This window comes from Thermobia domestica, chromosome 18, assembly GCF_964235325.1.
Source record: "Thermobia domestica chromosome 18, izTheDome1.hap1.1, whole genome shotgun sequence".
NCBI classification, from domain to species: Eukaryota; Metazoa; Arthropoda; class Insecta; order Zygentoma; family Lepismatidae; genus Thermobia; species Thermobia domestica.
Window position 1 is genome coordinate 116,035,459 of NC_137471.1, and position 21,371 is coordinate 116,056,829.

At 35.0% G+C, this 21,371-nt stretch overlaps 1 protein-coding gene across 1 annotated transcript; it reads left to right on the forward strand.

The window, feature by feature from the left end:
- The first annotated feature begins 20,135 nt into the window (after positions 1 to 20,135).
- Positions 20,136 to 20,735, forward strand: LOC145675214 (uncharacterized). Its single transcript, XM_081745595.1, has one exon. The coding sequence runs from the start codon at positions 20,136 to 20,138 to the stop codon at positions 20,733 to 20,735; it is 600 nt and encodes a 199-aa protein (XP_081601721.1).
- The last annotated feature ends 636 nt before the right edge of the window (positions 20,736 to 21,371 follow it).

Consider the following 21,371-nt stretch of genomic DNA (forward strand, 5'->3'; position numbering starts at 1 on the left):
GCTTACCATGTTTGACTGCATGTTTCCCCCTTGCACTTGCACTTCACTGCTATTAATCACGTTGCCTTGTTGCTGTTGTTTAAGATCATCAACCATACTGCTTAGTGATTTCACATCACTAAACAAATTCTGTATGATTTCTTTTAGGGACGAAACTTCTTGTTCTGTCCGGATGCAGCTAGAACACTTTTCTTTTACTATTTCATCTTCCACTATGGCGAGGTCATTAACCATGATATTTTGTTTCTTTGTTTTGGATCTTGTAACATGTTCTGACGTATTTCTAACTCTCACAACACACGATTCACATAACTCGCGTATATTTTCATTGTTCTTACGACATTTTTTACATAAAGTTGTAGCTTTATTTACTATTTCCGCACTAACTGAAACACCGACACTACCGTGATCCGCCATCTTTAATCTCTCAAGTTTGCGATGCGAGATTATGAAAGAAAACGACGAAAATGAGAAATAAATCGAAAACTTTCTTTCTAATTAAACAGTTCTTCATCATTGCAGTTATGACTCCAAGACTTCAGAAACTGTGGTTTTGTGAAATACATTGGGCCGGAATTTAATTTGCAAATTTCCAACCCTGCAATAAAATCAGGTTTCTTTATTTGCCTCTCTAATGGGCGCGAAAGTCAGTGACTTCTGTTCGTTGTGTAGAGAAGATTGTGTGTGCATTATTGTACTGGTTTCTTTGTTGTTTTCTTTGCTATTTTTGTGTGTGCTTTTGTATGGTGATTATATTTTCTTAAGTTCAGTGTCTAACAGGTAAGAAATATTACTATGGAAGCGTGTAATGCAGATTATAACATTGCAGGCATCTTCTGCAGTGATCCTTTAAATACTGGTAAGACAAATGTGGTACTGACTGAAAAGGGTATTCATGGAGCTCTAAGTGCTGTCAGTGCAAGGGATGTTACTGTTAATGTTCATTCAGGTTTAAGAGATCATTCGGAATGCCGAAAATACTTCTGCGACAAGAAGAGAATTAAAATTTGTGAAAAAAGGAAAGCGGAATACGTTGATTCCAATGCAACTTCTGGTTTGAAATTGCGTTCTTCGTCGCGTGCGTCCCAGGAAAATCCAAATATATACATTCTTTGCAGTGAAAAGACATTTCGTGATTATCGTCATAGTGATAGGTTGAAGTCAGATGTTATTACTGTTGCATCAACTGAACTCAAGGACCGAATTGTACAACTTTGTCACGAGCGAAACGATGAATAGGGGCTTACTGTTTTGGGAAGAGTAAATTGAATTATTTCAGATTTACATGCAGCTGATGCTGTTTACCATCGAGTTTGTTTAACGAATTTTCGCACAGGCAAAAAGATTCCAAAGCAATATTCTTCAACTTTTAGTGTAAATAAAGGAAGCAAGAGACAAAAATTAGCAGTTAGGCCTCCAGATAGTGGCAGAATGGAAGCATTGCATCGAGTCCGTGAGCTGTTTGAAAAACAAGAGGATGATCAAGAAACACTGAAAGATTTTCTCTGAAGATGCACGATTTCATGCACGGAACTGGATTAAGACCATACACAATGAAGCATATATGAAAGCTCTTATTTGATAAATATGGAGAAAACATAATCATAGGAAACATATCTGGAAAAGAAAACGTTATAACTTTTAGAGATACTGCTAAAACAATTCTTCAAGAATTTAACCAGCACCCGAGAAAAGAAAATATTGAGAAAGAGAAAGAAAGGGTGCTGCATACAGTTGCAAAAATAATCAGAAATGAAATTAAAGAAAAGAATATGCCATCAGTTACATATACCGATTTAAACAATTTGTCACTTGAATCTGCTCTTGATTTTCTCTCTCCACCCTTAAGAATACTTCTTACTTCTATAATTTGTGATCAAAATTTACAACTTGTAGCTGCTTCTCTTCGTCAGGCATTGATGCAACCATGTAGACTACGAGCAATAATTGCACCAATCCCATTGACTTTGGGAATTCAAGTGCACCACAACTATGGATCTCGGTTTCTTATTGATACTTTACATAGCCTTGGGTTTTCTTCTTCTTATCTTGAAGTAACAAACTTTGAAAAACGTGCTGCAGAGTTAACTGGACGAGATTTAATCGATGTTCTCCCTAATAGTTTTCTTCATTTTGCTGCGGATAATGTTGATCACGATATATGCACAATAGATGGGAAAGGAACCTTTCACGGAATGGGGATTATTGCAACAGTAGCACCAAAATCATCACAAAGATGCTTGGAAATTTCAAGAAAAATGTTTCTATGGAGGACGTTAAGAATGTTGCTATCATTCCATTTCATTACTTCCAGACTTCTCAACACAGAAAGATTTATTATAATGAATTGAATATATTTTCTCCGTTTAGCAGCTGTTTCTTGCATTCTCTTTCGATGTCGTCCTTTATTTACAGTCTACACTATTCGTATTCACAGCTTGTGCCTCTGTACAATATCTTATTCAGATTAGACATTTCTTCTTGCCCGTCACTAAACATTTGATTTATTTAATTCTCATATTCTCCATGGCTAGAGCTCAGGATTACCAGACTCAAAAAACATGTACATTTACTTTCCTGACAGTGGCCAGGAATCATAAAATATTTATTAGGAATTGTTTCAGATAAGGCGTTGAGAAAATTACTAGGTTTCATATTAAAATATTGCTGGTTTTCAAATATGAAGTTGATATTTTGTAGAAAATTAGAAAAAGTAATCCCGAAAGATTAGAAGAGGGTTTGATACACACTTCCCGGCTGATTACAAAGGCATTACTTAATATCGGGATGTTCGCGGAAAGTCCAACTCTTACTAGTGAAGGTCCCGTAAATATCATGTAAAAATCCAATTCGTTGTTTATATTTCTAGTATGGAATTTACTGTGTGATACCTATGGAACATTTTAGCAAAGAATCGTATGATGACTTTTAAATTTCCAGATATTGTCACATGACAGGCACATTACATCGAAATTCACGGAAAATCTATGGAATATGCATTATAATTACCGTTTTTGCTATGAACATTTCGTGATAGGTTGACACATGAAACATATCTTTTATATGTAATGGACTTTCTGTCAACGTGGTGTGCTATTCAAGTCGTCGTCAAAGTTTGAAACGATAATTACTTTAATATATACTAAATATAAACCATGTCTAGGACTGAGTTGAAAAGAAAATGAAACAGTACATTGTTTCATCTTTCCCTAATTCCGATGGTTCCTGATGCCAGCTCTTTAGAATCCTTCTCTAAATCGCAACTTAGTGAAGAAGACAAACCTTGGGTGCTTACACGTTCACGTTTGACTGCGGATTCAAATTTTTAGGGAAGCGAAACAATGGTATCGTAGTGGACGTAAGTCTTTGACCAGGTAATGGCGACTGCTTTGAAACAAATGCAGAGTGTGAAAATTAAATCTGTCATATCTGTAGTTTCATGTGGAAAGGAAACAAACTTCTAAACCAAAGGTTTAAGAGCAACTCAAGTTATTAATATAAACTATGCAGAAGATTATTGACTTATATCATGATAAAAGAAATATGAAAGACATATTGAAATATATTGAAATATACGTAACACGCAACTTTCCAAGCGAAGGAAGAGAAAAATAACGTAACCACTAAAGACGAATCATTTACCGCGTAGTGATCATGGTTCAATGGTCAAGGCGCTCGACCAGTAATATGAATTTTTTTTTGTATCGAGTCTCCGTCGGGGAGTTCCTTTTTCTTACTTTAAATTCTTAGCTCTTAATTCTTACAGCTTTTTTCTTACTTCTTTTTTTACTTACTTTAGAATTTTTGGTGACGATGATACATGTTTTATTATCTTCAGATATTGAATACTCGGATGTTTCATACCTGAAGTATCAAAACTTCAGGAATAATAATACCAATAGTAATAATAATTATTATCGACTCATAGAAGAATAAAAGCATGGAGCTAATTATCTCTCAGGTCATATCTTTACTAGCAGAAATGTGGCATTTGGAAAGAATATTTCGGTTTTGTCTAATGCAGCCCACGGGGAGAGGGATTGATCATCTCGTTTCTAAAACAAACAAAATAACATGAGAATATTATAAATTCGAGACGGGATAAGGCTAACAGAAATATCGTCTCGCTTTGGAGATAACAATCGAGACGAGACGAAAAGTATCGTAAACATTTATCGTCTTATCTCTATTGTGTGACCGCTCTTTAAGTAACAATGGCTATATAGATTGAATCTAATAGACTATCGGTTATTTTGTTACTTTGTATTTACGAGCTCATTAAATTATAGTGTGTGTAGGTATTTTTGTAGCGAAGCTTTTATAATTACCTCTGTATATCCTAAAAAAATAGTTTATTACATGCCTTACTGTTGAGTGATATTCAGTTATTTTTACTACAGTTATTTTCCTTAAAACGTGCAGTAAAATACTTTCTACATTATTATTATTGAATATTTCAGACTTCAGTATAGCGTCCTATTAAAATGAGGAAAACTATGATTAAAGCAAGTGATTTATGATGGACGAATTGGTGGAAAGAGAAAGTGGAAGTTTCCCGAAAAACTCACGTGCACGATGTTGTCCGTCTCACGCTTACTTGCCTTGGGAACGAACCATATACCCCACCCATCACATTGTTCAATAGGCGGAGTCTCAGTTTCGATTCCCTGTGGAAGAGCCTTTTAAATATTAAATGTCCTCCATGTATCAGTTTTCGTGTCTTTGTCGTTCAAGGTTACTGAAAGTAACTGTAAAACGAGAATAACCAAATATAATAGAGATAAATTACGGAGATACATTCGGTGAATCAGAAAAAAATTGTAATTTTTTGTTTATAATTTTTTACTTATATCTTTTTTTACTTAAATTTGAATTTTCTTGACTATAGTATTATATCATGACCGAAATCAGTGTTTAATCGTTAATAAAAAATTGGAATCGGAAACATTTGCAATTTCCTACATCCGTGATTGTTTCTTGACTTTTACTTGAAATAGCAGCCTTTGGGTAGTGGCTTGAGCATTCGTTTGGTAATTTACGGGTCCGTGGTTCTATTCCCGCCGAGGAAATTAAGAGATATTTTATATTTTATAATGTTTATATATTTTTGACGTATAATAACATGAAGAATAGTTATTTCTCTTGTTCTAACAAGTTAAGTGGAAACGACTGCCTTCACAGGGGAAATACTGGCAACATCACGTCACAGTCTACAATCTCGACTCGTACTCTCAAACCTTTGCGAGTTTAGCAAACAATTCATGAATCCTTAAAGTATGAGTCATGTATGTGTCTGAAACGTTATTGATTCATCGTGGAATTGTTCTAAGTTCTTCCACTCTTACTAGAAATAATAATAATGTGTTCGTTCGCCATTTCCAACCAGTTCCATATACCTGTTAAACCAAAATTTGTAAATAGGAATTATTCTTTTTATATTTGTATGTATATTTTGTTAAAAATATGTAATATAACCCATACATAATCCAAAGACTTTTACGCAAAGAAAGGGCATTACTATCTATTGTGATGACGACAAATCCTACCTAGATTGTGTTAAGGCATCCGAAACTTCGATTTTCGTATTGCCTTGGAGCTGACAACTATTTCTCTTTCTTTTCCATCCAAAGTATCTCTTATAAGTCACTTTATTCTTATAGACTGTTCAAACAATTTCTTTGCATTTTTCTTAACTTCAGTACGCTTATTTGCATTTTAATGCAACATAATATTGACGTCTGAAATATTAAGTAATAATAATAATAATAATAATAATAATAATAATAATAATAATAATAATAATAATAATAATAATAATAATAGTATTAAAAGTTCGACAGTTGACATACAATTTTGGCAAATTTAGAGATTTCGGGAAAGGGGTTCCGTACCTTCAAGACACACCTCTGCAAGTACGCAAGTTTTAAACGAACGCGTTGCACTCAAGTTTCATATCGAAAGTACTCTACTGCATGTTTTAAGGAAAATAACTGTAATAAAAAGAACAGAATATCACTCAACAGTAAGGCATATAATAAGCTAATTTTTAGGATGTGCAAAGGTAATTGTACAAGCTTTGCTACAAAAATACCGAAACAGAACATAATTCAATGAGCTCTCAAATATGAAGTAACAATACAGCCTATGGGTCTTAAGATTCAGTCTATATAGCAAATGTTACTTTAGGAATGAACATACACTATTTCGAGAATCGAGACAAGGGGAGAAATGTTTACCACACTTTTCATTTCGAAAGTGAGACAATAATTTGAGTTAACCTTCTCCCATCTCAAATATAAAAATTTTAATTCTCATGTTATTTGGTTTGTTTTAGAAACGACATGAGAAATTCCTCTTCTCGTGGGCAACATTAAACCAAACCGAAATATTCTTTCCAAATGTCACGTTTGGGCTTGCAAAGGCATGACTTGAGCGATAATTAGCTCCTTGCTTTTAATCTTTTACGACATAATAATAGTAAGTATTATTTTATTTTTATTATCCTACTATTATTAATTAAGATTTGATAGTTCAAGTTTTGAAACATTTGAGAATTCAAATATCTGAAGATAATAAATCATGTGTCATCGACAACAATAATTCTAAAGTAAGAAAGAAAAATTAATCACCAATGGAAATTGGATCCAAGAAACTATAGATTACCTGTCGAGCGCCTTGACAAATGAACAACGATAACTACGCGGTAAATGATTTGTCTTTAGTGTGGTTACATTAGGTTTCTTTGCCTCCGCTTGGAAAGTTGTATGTTACTTTTATTCATTTCAAAACGTGTTTCGTATTTCTTTTATCATGATATAAATCAATAATCTTCGGCATATTAATAATTTGAGTTGTTCTTAAACTTTTGGTTAAGAAGTTTGTTCCTTTTCCACCGAAAATACAGATATGACAGATTTAATTTTCATACTCTGCGTTTGTTTCAAAGCAGTAGCCATTACCTGGTCAAAGACTTATGTCCGCCACGATATATTTAAATAAGTTAGTGAAGAGAAATTCGTAGAAAATATATGTAATTAATACAAGAATTACACTGAGGGTTGGGAGTGAATTCAAAATTATATTGGTTACAGCGTTCACCTCCGGTGCTTGCGGTTCCTGGTTCCATTCAAGCTCGCGATGTGTGGACTTTGTGGTGGACAAACACCGTGCTCGTGGGTTTTCTCGGTGTTCTTCGGTTTCCTTCCACTTTCTTTATTCCACCATTTCATTCGTTCCTCATAATCACCGTCTCCTTTAGCCTAACTGGCATAACCATTGGACGAAAACTCAAAAATTTGAGAACTATTGGAAGAATTTAGTAGACAACGTTGTTAAGAACACATATGAGGAAACGTACGGGCTTCCTCTTAGACATGGATGAATTGGCACCGATCCATAAGGAGTCCACTCTGTGACTTTACATGTGCTTTTGCCATTGCCATAATGTCATAATGTCCCTCTTCAAATTTTTCCTTGGTGTCGTCAAAAAGTAACATCTACTTTTGAAACCTTATCAGCTCTACCTTTCTCGAATGTTGCTCATGGGTCTATGTGAGAAAACCTTTTTCGTTACGGTGATGGAATTTTCTAGGAGAAGATGCACAAGAAAGTAGTATAAGTTTTTACGTATAGGTATAGAATGTGTGATTTATGTTTTTTATCCTCTGAAGAAAATTGCTGGGTATTGTTACCTAGAAACTATTCAATATTATAATGCAGCTTGCCAAATGAGTTCCAGATAGAGAAAAATATTTTGCAAAGTAGATGAATCCGAATATCTGCATCCGGGACTGGTCCAAGCGGAGCAAAAATTAAGATAGTAATATTTTGATTGTTTCGAATATGTCAGTCATACAAATACAAAATACTACCTAAAGCGTGTTTAATTGTAATGAGTATGACGTATGACCTATTATATTTAAATGAATAGTGCTGTGGTTAATACTTTTAATTTCATCTCATCTTTTTAGTCTTTGTACATTAATATTTTCTTTATATTTTTATACAGATGAAGGGAACATTTTTCTCCGGTAACTACTAAAGATATTGCAATGTGGTTTGGCACATTAGTATCGAATGGACACTTGTATTTTAGAAGGTAGATTGCTTTTGGATACCTGCATCAAGGAGCTTCCTATGTGGCGCAAAACATTCCGAAAAGAAATGTTGTTCGGGAAATTAAATATCTCAAATTTCTCCTTTTGTGTACGTCATACACACGCGAACCTTGTCTAATTTGAAAATTTGTTTTATCCTAAAGTGAATGACATATGAATAAATTATACACGAATGAATAGGATTAAGCTAGTATATACTGTACGTAACTGAAAATTTATATTTTTCCTTAACAATTCTCCTGTTTCAAAGGGTTAAACTTTAACAGAGCAGAGATCTAAGATTATGTTATCTTTTACTATTTTTTGCTACATTCCCTTATCTTTTATATTTCTTTCCTTATTGGGAACATCTTGACACTGTTAATGCAAGGATTTTAAAATAATATCTTTAAGTCTTCTCTTCCGACATGAAATATGTGTTATCAATGATACAGTTTCATTAATTGTTTCCAAATTCAAAATCAACCGATAACGTATTTAAATGTGATAAAACCGTAGAATACGCCTAGCTATGATAGCAATTTTGAACACAAATGTATGAACTTAAATACTCATCATTGAATTTTCTATGAGCTGTTTCGTGGATAAGCAGTTAGCGTACGGGCCTTTGGCGTGGGATACACGGGTTCAATTCCCATGCGGTTCTGATTCCACTTTTATCAGTAGGACGTTAAACTCAAATCAATCAATCAATCATTTGGGTTTCCTATGCATTAACTGAAATAGATCTACGTTGTAATTAAACTGTTAATAACTTGTATGAACATTATAATAAAATAGCCTCCTTAGTGGCAGTGTACTTAGTCGTTGTCGTCATCAGTTGCAGACACAGTTCATTGTCCAACGCTTTGAGACAGCTTCCAATTGAATAACTTGCAGCAATGATGAAAGCATGGAATGTAAGAATGACAGAATGTTATAATGCTTCATATTATTAATCGTTGTTCAAACATATTTACAGTTAGTACTTTCGATCTAGATTTTGCTCCTTTCTGGGAATAGCTTAGCAGTACAATCTTGCTACATTAGACGACATGGTCTTCTGCAGCTTTTCACGTTTTGCTTTCGTGTTCTAAATGTATGGCTCAAAGAACAACGTAACATAATCATTAAGAGAAATATTTGATTGACGGTTTGAAACCAGTACTGCAGCAAATTCAGGCGTGCCAACATTACAATAAGTTATTGTGATATACGATAATATAAGCGTTAATGCATTTGCTGAGGTAAAGGATATACGATTATGTCTTTGCAATAATCGGTGAATTTACAATTTTAGAATGCACATTTTTGACAGTTTTCGCACTGTAAAAACTGTATAGTTGGAATAACCCAGAATTCTGGGTTGAAAAAGTGACAACCACGCCGTATTGTCTTAGAAATCAGAAAATATGGTTATAATAACAATACGAGAAGTCAAAACTAGTAAAAAATAAAAACCTCTGGCATGACCTGGATTCGAACTCACGCCGCGTGGCTGTTAAGCGCGTGCGTTATCCACCAGACCAACCGGAATCTTAGTTTAGGCTGTGTGATAACAAGAATTACAGCATACTTTGGAAGCAATTTTTAGTCACTGAATTTAAAACAAGTCAATTAAAAAAACTAAACCAAACCAAACATCACCCGGAATATTGAATCAATGCCATTAAAAGCTAGTTTAGTACAGCAGCTATTTATCAATGTTAACGTATGTTTTGAGAGAAATTGTCTTCACTCTTGGCAAAGTGTACTGAGTGAACTGCAGTGCACTTCGCCAAGAGTGAAGAAAATTTCTCTCAAAACATACGTTAACATTGATAAATAGCTGCTGTACTAAACTAGCTTTTAATGGCATTGATTCAATATTCCGGGTGATGTTTGGTTTTGTTTAGTTTTTTTAATTGACTTGTTTTAAATTCAGTGACTAAAAATTGCTTCCAAAGTATGTTGTAATTCTTGTTATCACACAGCCTAAACTAAGATTCCGGTTGGTCTGGTGGATAACGCACGCGCTTGACAGCCACGCGGTGTGAGTTCGAATCCAGGTCATGCCAGAGGTTTTTATTTTTTACTAGTTTTGACTTCTCGTATTGTTATTATAACCATATTTTCTGATTTCTAAGACAATACGGCGTGGTTGTCACTTTTTCAACCCAGAATTCTGGGTTATTCCAACTATACAGTTTTTACAGTGCGAATATGCAAATATATTGTAGATGTGTATTAAATAATTATAAACCATACACACTGAAATTTTTAACAGTTATTCCAAAATAACAATATGAAAATTGGCAAATAGCAACCTTGCGTCTATTCTTTAAATTTCAATTACGTGTACGAGCGTATGGAAATGTTTGGTAGTATATGATAATTTTAAACATGAAATTTGATAATTTGTTTCTCTGAAGTTGGCAGCTCTGAGTGAAGCTTTCGTATAGACAAAGCAGAAACTGTTGTTCTCTCAACGTCACTATCTTCAGATTACGTAATCTTAAGTCATTTAGCTAATCTCATGACTACTTTTTTTTGAAAGTTACTCTATAAATTAAAGTCAATGAAGAATATAAAAAGGATACAGTGTACTAAGTAGTAAGTACAAAACGGTATTAAATAATAAAGTGAACAAGATAGAATCTGCAAGTGCGATTAACCCTAAGTAATATGGACCGTCCCTCAGACCGCTGTGACTTTTCGTATCATTATATTTTCCACAGTATCACTACTACAAGTGATCTTTTCGTCTACCTTGGTGTCTAGCAAATGGTTACATATTGTGAAGTTCGTGTTATAATTGATCCCCTGTGCGCGGCGCTGGAGGGGTCGAGCGGTCTCACAGACGTACTATAGTAGTTACGTGAGTATTTTGCTGTTCAGTTGTCTTGCGTTATCTACTGATTATTAGCAGTTTTGTGTCTTACCGTGTGGCACGTCTTGCATCACACATCAAATAATGACCCAAAGACTGGAAAACCTGAAATAATCATATTTTATAACATGAGTAAAGGGGGAGTGGACACTCTAGACAAAAAATGTACAGATTACACATCAAGTCGTCGAACAAGATGATAGCCATTGGCCATTTTCTTTATGCTGATGGATGTTACGTGCGGTGTCAATGATTATGTCTTGCATCAAGTCTACGCTGTGTGCGCGGTGATAACAACACTTGATGTCATGAAAACGTTGGCAAAAGATTCGTGAGGCCTCACATAGAACGTAGATTGCTGATCGGACATCTGCCACGAGAGCTGAGTTTTTCAATCAAGAGCATACTACAGCTTGAAAGTGAGTTTCCCACCATCGCGCACAAGGAGTTGAAGAGGAAAACATAGTCTTCTGTCCACTGAGTTGTAAGCGGAAAGAAAAGATATTCGTGTCAGCGGTGTAGGTTACCGATTTCTTTGCAGTGCAGAGAAAATAGATATAAGTGCCTACCTGAAGAAAGTGCATGATGTCAGAAAAGTTAGTGCGGTACTTTCTTTACCGGCAAAACATATTTTCTTTATTTTCGCCATCAATTGAGAACTAAAAATAAGTTTTATTCATTACCTTTTCACTACAAAAAATGTAAAACTACCACTTTAACAGTACTTTCTTGTAAGTTCGAAAAAGCTAAAATTCCATGTTTTTCTCCGTTTTTACTGTATTTTTTATTCTCAATGCATCTATAAGAACAGTGTATTTTAAATTAGTGTTATTTTGACTAGATAGAAACGGAGAAAAAGTTTAATATTTCAACAATTAAAATTTTAGAATAACAATGAAAGTATTGTTGCAAATTTTGACTATGTTCTCTTTCTGATTGTTTTAAAAATATAAAGCTTTTTTTACATCGTGATATTACTATGTTATATTTTTCTGTAATGAACTAAGATACGTAGGATAGCATTTTAAAAACTATCCAATAAAACTACTATTCAGAAAATGCGAAACAACAATGCGGTCTGACAGACCGTTCCATAGTAGTTACGTGATTATTTTCGTCCATAGTACTTAAGGGTTAAATAAGAAAGTGTGTCAGGTAGTCTCTGCAAAACGCAATTAAATAACAAAGTGATCTAGGTAGTATTTACGAAACGGTATTAAATAAATTAATAACTATTCCCAGACCATCCTTTATACATCAGAAATTTGGGTGCGCAGTGCATGTCATAACTGTAGGCCACCACATTTCTGAAACTACACAAAAGTTCTTGAAAACATACATTAGTTCAAATAATAACATTCTGTAGATACAACCTGGATTACTCAATATCTTTATATTCTTCGTTGTCTTTAAGTTAATCACTAAAATTAAAAATTAAGAGTATGTTGTGATCCTACGAAAGAACCTTAATTAATTTTGATTGATTTTGACGTCTCTCTCAGTTTTACATTCTTAGAAACTTTTATTTAGAATTCCAGATAGATGTTATCACCTATTACAGTTCATCTTTATAAACGCCCCTAAAAGAATATTTCCCTCTTATTAATTTATTGTAAAACAGGACTCTACTTTTCGTAGTGTTCTCAAAGAATGTAATTCTATTCATTACACTTATAGAGCGCCATCTAAAGAGCTTCAAATTTGAATTCTTGCTCTTCACAATACCGTATTTGTAGCATTAATGAATTGGTGGCTATTATTAAACGAATTGACTTTATAGCTTTATTTGAAAAAGGAGCCAAAGCGGAGGAGCCCGTGATCCTAAAACATATGAAATTAGATATGTTAGGTTGCAGAATATATTTTTTGCTCTTATTAGTGATAATCCGATGGGAAGTGTAAGATTGAGTATTGTATTACCATACCAGTGGCGGATTCCTCCCAGAAGAGGAAACTTTCGTATTTTATATATATATAAATATAACCCATCCCAGTGTTGTAGCTCTTAAATCTGCTCTAAGTAGCAGTATTACAACGTACCGCCCCACAGAAATCCGTTCTGGATCCGCCCCTGCACCGGAACAATTTTAGGAAACTTACCAGAAGAATTGGAGCCTTTATTTTACTTTGTGTAGATTTGTGAGTGAAGGTCAGATGATGGTAACGGTTGAAGTGTAGAAGGTGGCAGGCCGGTAGCCAGCCCAAAAATGTAGGGGAGCCCGGCTGAAGTTGGGTTGCCCGATCCAACCATACTATAGTTTATCATCGCATTATGGTTCATTTGCAAGCCTACCGTGAAAATGTTAGGGGGGCAGCAAAAATTTAGGGGGAGCCGGCCCCCTAGACCACCCTGGATACGGGGCTGGAAGGTGGTTCTTCATGTAGGGTGTTTTTGATGTAAGTCGAACTGTATGTGGAGGAGGAAGTGACAATTTGGCGGAGATGAACACTTGTTATGATTTAGTGGCGGGAAAGGCAATGTGGAAATGTCTCGTAAATGTGAAGGTTGTGACAGATCATGTTATAATGTGACATATCGTGTTTCAGTGTTATAGAATTATTCAAAAATGACGAGTGTCGCTTGTTGAAATTGTATGACAGAAACAGTGCATCTAATAAGCGAACAGTTACACGTAAGTGTGGAAAAGAATTAAAAATACAGAAAAGAAAAGGGATATATTATTTTCAGTACGAATAGGGGTACGCGGCAACAAATGTAAATGGCAATAAGCTGCTAAGGAAAACACTTACACTTTTACTTTCTCAAGGATTAGATTGACTTTGCATAAAATTTTACTTTCTCAAGAATTAGATTGACTTTGCATGAAATTTTACATTTTACTGTTTTGCATAAAATTTTTCTTTTGTGGATGAAATCTTACTGTTTATTGTGTATGTGTGTTTTGAAATCAGCCTACCAGCCTTGCCTTGCCCTGGCTTGGTTAGACACTATTCGTGCTTTTCTTGGCAACCTAGCACAGGTTGGTTTGTGATTTTTCTCATGTAGCTTTTCTGCCATACATCTTGAAGCCGTGTTTCTAGGTAAGTAGTAATTTTCTTTTGTAAATGTATAAGTATACACGCCGTGGTTTTGATGGTAACTGGCTCGTAACTCAACCTAATGTAACAAATATAACGTAATGTAATCTAATGCAAGCAATTCTGGTACATTTTGATACTTTTTTTGATTTTCGTGCAGTCCTGCTATACAGTGCAAATAGTGATGTGTACCGCAACTTACGGTAAATATGTAGTTTTTGTTTACATACCGCGGATATAATCTGATAATTAATGAAAACGCAAGATTAATACAATTGAAGTTAATACAATTGAAACGGGAGGAAACAGAATTACCCTGAAGAAACTTACAAATACGTGTGACTGGAGATCGACACAGGGACTCTAGCAGCAGATGTAAGACTCTACTGTTGAATCAACCCTCTCAACGCCGTGGTTTTGATGGTAACTGGCTCGTAACTCAACCTAATGTAACAAATATAACGTAATGTAATCTAATGCAAGCAATTCTGGTACATTTTGATACTTTTTTTTTATTTTCGTGCAGTCCTGCTATACAGTGCAAATAGTGATGTGTACCGCAACTTACGGTAAATATGTATTTTTTGTTTACATACCGCGGATATAATCTGATAATTAATGAAAACGCAAGATTAATACAATTGAAGTTAATACAATTGAAACGGGAGGAAACAGAATTACCCTGAAGAAACTTACAAATACGTGTGACTGGAGATCGACACAGGGACTCTAGCAGCAGATGTAAGACTCTACTGTTGAATCAACCCTCTCTATGAACTATTAAGGATGAAAAAATTTGATGATAATAATAAAGGTATACAGCTTGTGAAAGTGTTATTTTCATCAAATATGACAGTATAGCCAAGTGAGATAACGAGAACTTTTGTGAAAGTTACCGGTAACGTATCCGCTTCGTTTATTACATTATTATGCGAATTATATTAGATGATAAGAGCAATACCTTTTTCTGTATGAAATCATAAGCTACAAGAAAAGGAGAAATACCAGATAATTAAGTTTCACAACTGTTTCAAAAGATAGATAATCTGTACTAGATTGTATGTTTACTATGAAAAACGAAATATTTTGGTTTTTCTTTTCTTCTAAATTTTTCAAGCAAATAGAAGGGGAAAGTAGAGCTAAAACCGGGTACTCATCTTCCAGGTGAAAGAATGCCTTTCTCTCTCCTTTCCTATCTGTATGAACTAGCTTCTCTTACTGAAGAAATAGAAGTGACAGTCATATCCATTTCGTTTTCTTAGATTGATTTTTTTTTGTGTGTTTTCATGTATTTGCATTTATAGTTTTCTACGTTAGATCTTCAAGGATTCTTTAACGTCTGCTACAGAGAATAAAAATGTTAATACCTTTTTCCTTGAAGAATTTAACAAGGACTGCTTTTACGCTAAGTCCAATACAAGGTTTGATGAAAACACATTTTTCTAACAATTACAAGAAAGGTGAAACCTGGTACCTGTAGAGACATTTATAGTGAGTTTGTATCATTGTTATTACATTTGCGTAATGTATCTCTTTTGTTTTGAAAACATTGAGTGTGTGTGTATGTGTGCGTGCGTGTGTGTGTGTGTGTGTGTGTGTGTGTGTGTGTGTGTGTGTGTGTGTGTGTGTGCGTAAGTGTCACCAAGGTGAGCGCCATGAGAGCTATACAAAACCGTCCGTGAACCGGAATTCGTGAAAAAGACAATTTAACAGTACATTATCATTGTTTCACTTGTTGTGTAGTTAGTGTAAATAAACATTTATTCATTTATCACAATTAAGTTGTTTTTGTGTACACTTATTCATCAACAGAAAGAAACATAGGTCCTCCGAAAAGGATTACAGTGAACTAGCGTGGTGAAACAAACTGTGAATGTGTATGTGAACAATTGTTGCATTGCTATTGTTTAATTCTGTTTATGTGTGCACCAACATTTATTAATTCTTCTGAAAACTATGTGAGTGTAAGTTGCGGATATAGACATAAGTGAGAACACGTTCACCATTGTGAACTTGTGTGTGGACTCGTGTTCCTTAGTGTTAGTGGGGATTTACAATATTTTGCAAGAAGGAGGACTCAGACAGAAGCAAGTTAGTGAAACAACGTACTGTGTGCAAGTCAACTGACAAGAATTCAAAACTAAATGAGTAGTATTAATTCAACAACTCTATTAGTCAGGTGAAAGTACGTAAAACTGCAATGATTGAGTTGTATAAAAAATTCGATGCAGTACAATCACGGTTAAAATAAATTACGTATAGCCAGAGGACGACGCATATAGGGAGGAGTTTGAAACCAGTTACTATGATGTATTAGCGGAAATAGAAGATTTTGTTATTCACCGTGGCGAGGAATCTCTTTCAAACAATTCTTCGAAAAATGAGAATCAGATGTCAAATGATCAATTAAAATTGCCTCGTGTAGAATTGTCATCATTTGAAGGACGATACGAAAATTGGTCTCCATTTGCAGACAATTTCAAAGTTATGATTCATAATAACGATAACGTGTCAGTGTTACAAACCTTTCATTACCTTAGGAGTGCATTGAGAGGGGAGACGTATGATTTAATAGCGAATCTGCAAGTTACAGAAGTTAATTACAAAATTGCATGGCAATTATTGAAAGACATTTATGAGTATAAGCGTTTGATTGCAGCTACTCATGTCGTAATTTGTTACACATTAAATGTATCACAAAGAAAACCACATCAGAAGTAAGGGAATTTATTAATACAGCTACTAGTAACTTGAATGCATTACAAGTCTCAGATTTGTAGACACCAATAGAAGATGGTTTGTTAGTTGAACATTTCAATTCACAATTAGACAGGAATACTGGCTGTGCGTGCGAGTTACAAATCACAGGTCATTCTTTACCTCCCTTATCAGAGTTTTTTGCTTTCTTGGAACTAGGTGTCAAGTATTTGAAACTATAAAAAAATACGCCATCGCAGGAAGTAGTGCCAAAGTCAAGGGGCGATAAAAATAGACAGAGTGCTGAACCGAAACAAAAAAAAAGCCAAATCATACGTGGCAACAACTCAGTCTCTGTAACTTTTCTAAACAAAAACTAATACATCAGTTGTTTAAATGTTCTACATTTTTAAATGCTGAAGCAAGAGAAAGACAAGATTACTTTCGAGATAATTTATTGTGTTTCAACTGGCTCAAAAAATAATGTAAAGTAATGACGTGCAGATCAGATGGCTGTAAACGCTGTTCCAAAAGGCATAATACCTTGGTGGATTATGACGTAATGTCAAACGCAGATGAAAAAACCAGTGTTGCTAATTCACAATCAAGAAAATTTCAACTTATACTACTACGAATAAAGAAAATATGTAACAATTTTCTTACTGCATTTTCAAGGGAAGACCAAATGTTACTGTTATGTTATCTACTGCTATAGTAAATGTACGAGATGCAAATGGTAAATTACATCCATGTAAAGTATTATTAGATTCTGCTAGTCAAACTAATTTTGTGACTGAAGATTTAGTTGAAAGGTTTGCGTTTACCTAAAAGTAAACACAGAGTTCCAATTCAGGGTATTAATCGTGTGATTAGTGAAACAAAGCATTGTGTAAATGTACATATAGAATCAAGAATACGTGAATTTGCAATTGAAATAAACTGTTTAGGCTTGCTCAAAGTAACGGATAACATTCCAAATAGGCCAATAGGTGATGCTGATTCGAACTTGCCGACGTAGATTGGAACTAGTGTATGCAGATCCTAACCAGCCAGGTACTATTGACATTTCGTTAGGCGCGGAAGTGTTTTTTGGACATTTGCCGATCGCATAAACTAACTAGAGCAGGGAATTATCCAGTAGTACAAGAGACTGAATATGGGTACATTTTGACGGGTAAAGTGCCTACAACAAGAAATATTAGTGTACCGCAAGTGTCATTGTTTATACAAGAAAGTAGTCTTGATAGACAGTTACAGAAATCTTGGGAGCTCGAAACTATTCATTCATCAGTCACGACTCAGGAAAAAAGGCAATGTGAACGACACTTTGAGGAAAACACTACCAGAGAAAGTACTGGTCGATTCGTTGTATTTCTGTCAATTAAAGCTAGCCATAAATCATTAGGAGAATCATACAATGTAGCACTTCGTAGATTTTACCAGCTGGAAAGATGGTTTCAACAGTATCCAGAAATTAACGAGCGGTACAGTAACTTTATGAGTAAATACGAAGAATTAGGTCATATAAACCAGTGAAAGAAGAACACGAAAATAGTGCTATGAAATGTTATCTGCCACATTACGCAGTATTGAAAACATACAGTACCACAACAAAGCTAAGAGTGGTTTTTGACACTTATGCAAAGACTTCAACAGGGGTTTCATTAAACGATACACTTATGACAGAACCAAGAATCTAGCAAGATTTGCATTCAATTATCATGAGATTTCGAACCTTTTCTCTTCCTTTTACGACGGATATTCCATCAATGTATCGAATTATTAACGTTCATGCAGATGATATCAAAGAATTCTCTGGAAATATTTATCAGTGAACTCAGTCAAGATTTATGATTTGCAGCGGGCCAGATATGGTGAAGCATCATCACCATATTTGGCGACGGCGTGTCTTCGAAAGTTAGCGGAAGCAGAAAGAAGTAAATATTCTCAAGCAGCGACAGTACTAGAACGTGAATTTAAATATGGATGATGTAAGCTCAGGATGCCATAACGTTGAACAGGCGTTAAAACTTCAGAAGAAAGTTATTGAATTATTGCAAAACGGTGGTTTTAATTAAAGAAAATAATGCTCGAAAGAGCCAGCATTGTTGGAAGCAGTGCAACAACATAGGAAAATACCCTTACCATTTGAATTTGAGTCCGAGTCAGGTGTTTCAACGTTAGGTTTATCGTGGAATCCTGCACCAGATAAGCTTCTGATCACGGGCAACCCAGTTAAACAATGTCTAACGACTGACACACAAACCAAACGTTAAGTGACTTCAGCCATAGCAACAATATTTGATCATTTAGGACTTATAAGCCTGTAGTTACTGCATTCGAGGTTTTCTCAGAACAAATGTGGATGCTTAATATCAATTGGGAATATGAAATATCATTAGAGCTCTCTCAGCAATAGTTAGACATGTGTCGTCATCTTTCAAGTGTTAACGAAATACAAATTGATAGATATGTAATATTGAAGAAGTATGTTCATGTCGAGATACTTGAGTTTGCTGACAGCACTCAACTTGTTTACGGATGCTGCATTTATGTTAACATTGTGGAAATTTCAGGCAAAACTACTGTTAAGCTTCTGGATTCTAAATCGAGAATAGCTCCCATTAAAAAGGTAACTTTACCAAGAATTCAACTTCGTGTGGCAGTACTTTTGAGCAGGTTGTATTACAAAATAATTCCGATATTAAACATTTCAGTGGATATTACTTAGTTCTGGACAGATTCAAAAATAGTGTTTGCATCGATATCATCTCCAGCTGCCAGATGGAAGGAGTTTGTGGCAAATAGAGTTGCAGAGATACAGGAGCTCACTTCAGTCAACCAGTGATATCATGTGTCGCCAATGGATAACCCAGCCGACATTATTACACGGGGAATGGATCCGAAATAATAGAAGGAAGCAGATATTTGGTGGCATTGGCCTGCATGGCTTGAATCAACCGCATGGCAAGAAGAATGAGAAGTGGTAGACGAAACTGTTCCAGAAGAAAAGAAAGTAACGAGTATACCTTTAGCCAGTTATCAGGGTAACTTAAGCTCTGTGGAAAAATTGTCATCATTGTGGAAACTATTGTGAGTAATTTGTTTGTGTTGTTTTCTTTACAATTGTAAAATCACAACGAAAATAAAGTAGGAACTATTTCCACTACTGAAACTACTGATACTTTACAACAATGCATTAAGCTAATCCAACAGGTCAGTTATTCGCAAGAATTCAAGCTTTTAGCTTCGTCAGGTCAAGTTTCATCCCAAAGTGAACTTAAATCTTTGTATCCATTTATAGATAATGAACAGTTGCTACGAGTGGGAGGACATCTAAAAAACTCCGATTTACCGTATTATAGCAGACATCAGATAATCTTACACCTAAGGAGCATTTCACCATATCGATAATTTAAGCTGAACATAGTTACATGCTGGAATTGTTACATGCTGGACCGCAGCTATTGATTTCATCGTTAAGGCAAATATATTGGATCCCACGAGCTAAACAAGTCGTTCGATCTTTCATTCATCGGTGTCTAGTTTGCTTCAAATTGAAAACGTCAGCCTCAGAACAACTCATGGGTCAATTACAATCAGCACGAGTACAGCCAGCTCGAGCATTTATTCACGTAGGGATTGATTTCGCCCGTCCCATAATGATTAAGCAAGGAACTAGATCTTGTAAAGTGACAAAGGCGTATGTCGTAATATTCGTGTGCTTAGCAACCAAAGCGATTAACATAGAATTCTTGTGTGATTTGAGTAGCCAAGCATTTTTAGCAGCTTTTCGAAGATTTACATGGCTTTTCGTTCCATCTAGAGCAGGAATTTGGGAAAGTGCAGTGAAGTCATTTAAGTTTCATTTAATGAGAATAGTAGGTTACACGGTTCTGACATTTGAACATCTCAACACAGTCATAGCACAAATAGAAGCCTGTTTGAATTCAAGACCAATCACAGTTCTATCCAATTTTCGCAATGATCCTTCCTTTTTGCCGCCAGGACATTTCCTCATTGGAGACCTTTGATGAGTATTCCTGAACCAGGTCTAGTTAGATAAATGCATTTTATTGCCCTATAAATATAGAATTAAATATATACAGGTGTTTTATAAATTGAGTTGATGAATGAACTTCATTTTAGATCACAATACTCGTCTTTCAAACTAAAACTCGTATATCTATTTGACTACAGAGAGAACTCATTGCATTTGTTTTGTCATTTCTTCTGTGTAGCCCTTTTGCTGTAAATTTCCCAGATTATGAACATATTTATGGAGCTTCTGGCTAATGTTGAACCTCTTTTATTCATAATTTTAATGGCGTAGAGGAAATAATCTACTTCGGGTGAAGTTAGTGTTACATTATTACGTGTGAGTGTAATTTGGTGTTAGTTTCAAGGTACGCCGACTAGCAAGTGTAACGGCAAAGGTAAGTGTAAGGGCAAAGTAAGAACGAAAGTTCAGTGAGTTCAAAAGATAATAACTTTAAGGAAGTTGAGTCTGAGTGGCTTGCAGAAGTAGTTTTATCTTCTGAGGAAAGTCCTGAGAGATGTAGAAGGATACTTCGAAAACGAAAAGCATACGTGATCCGTAATAAATAGTTTAGGTGAAATTGAATTTTCTGATGGCAAACGAAACTTGTTGGCGTATTCAGAAGCAGGTG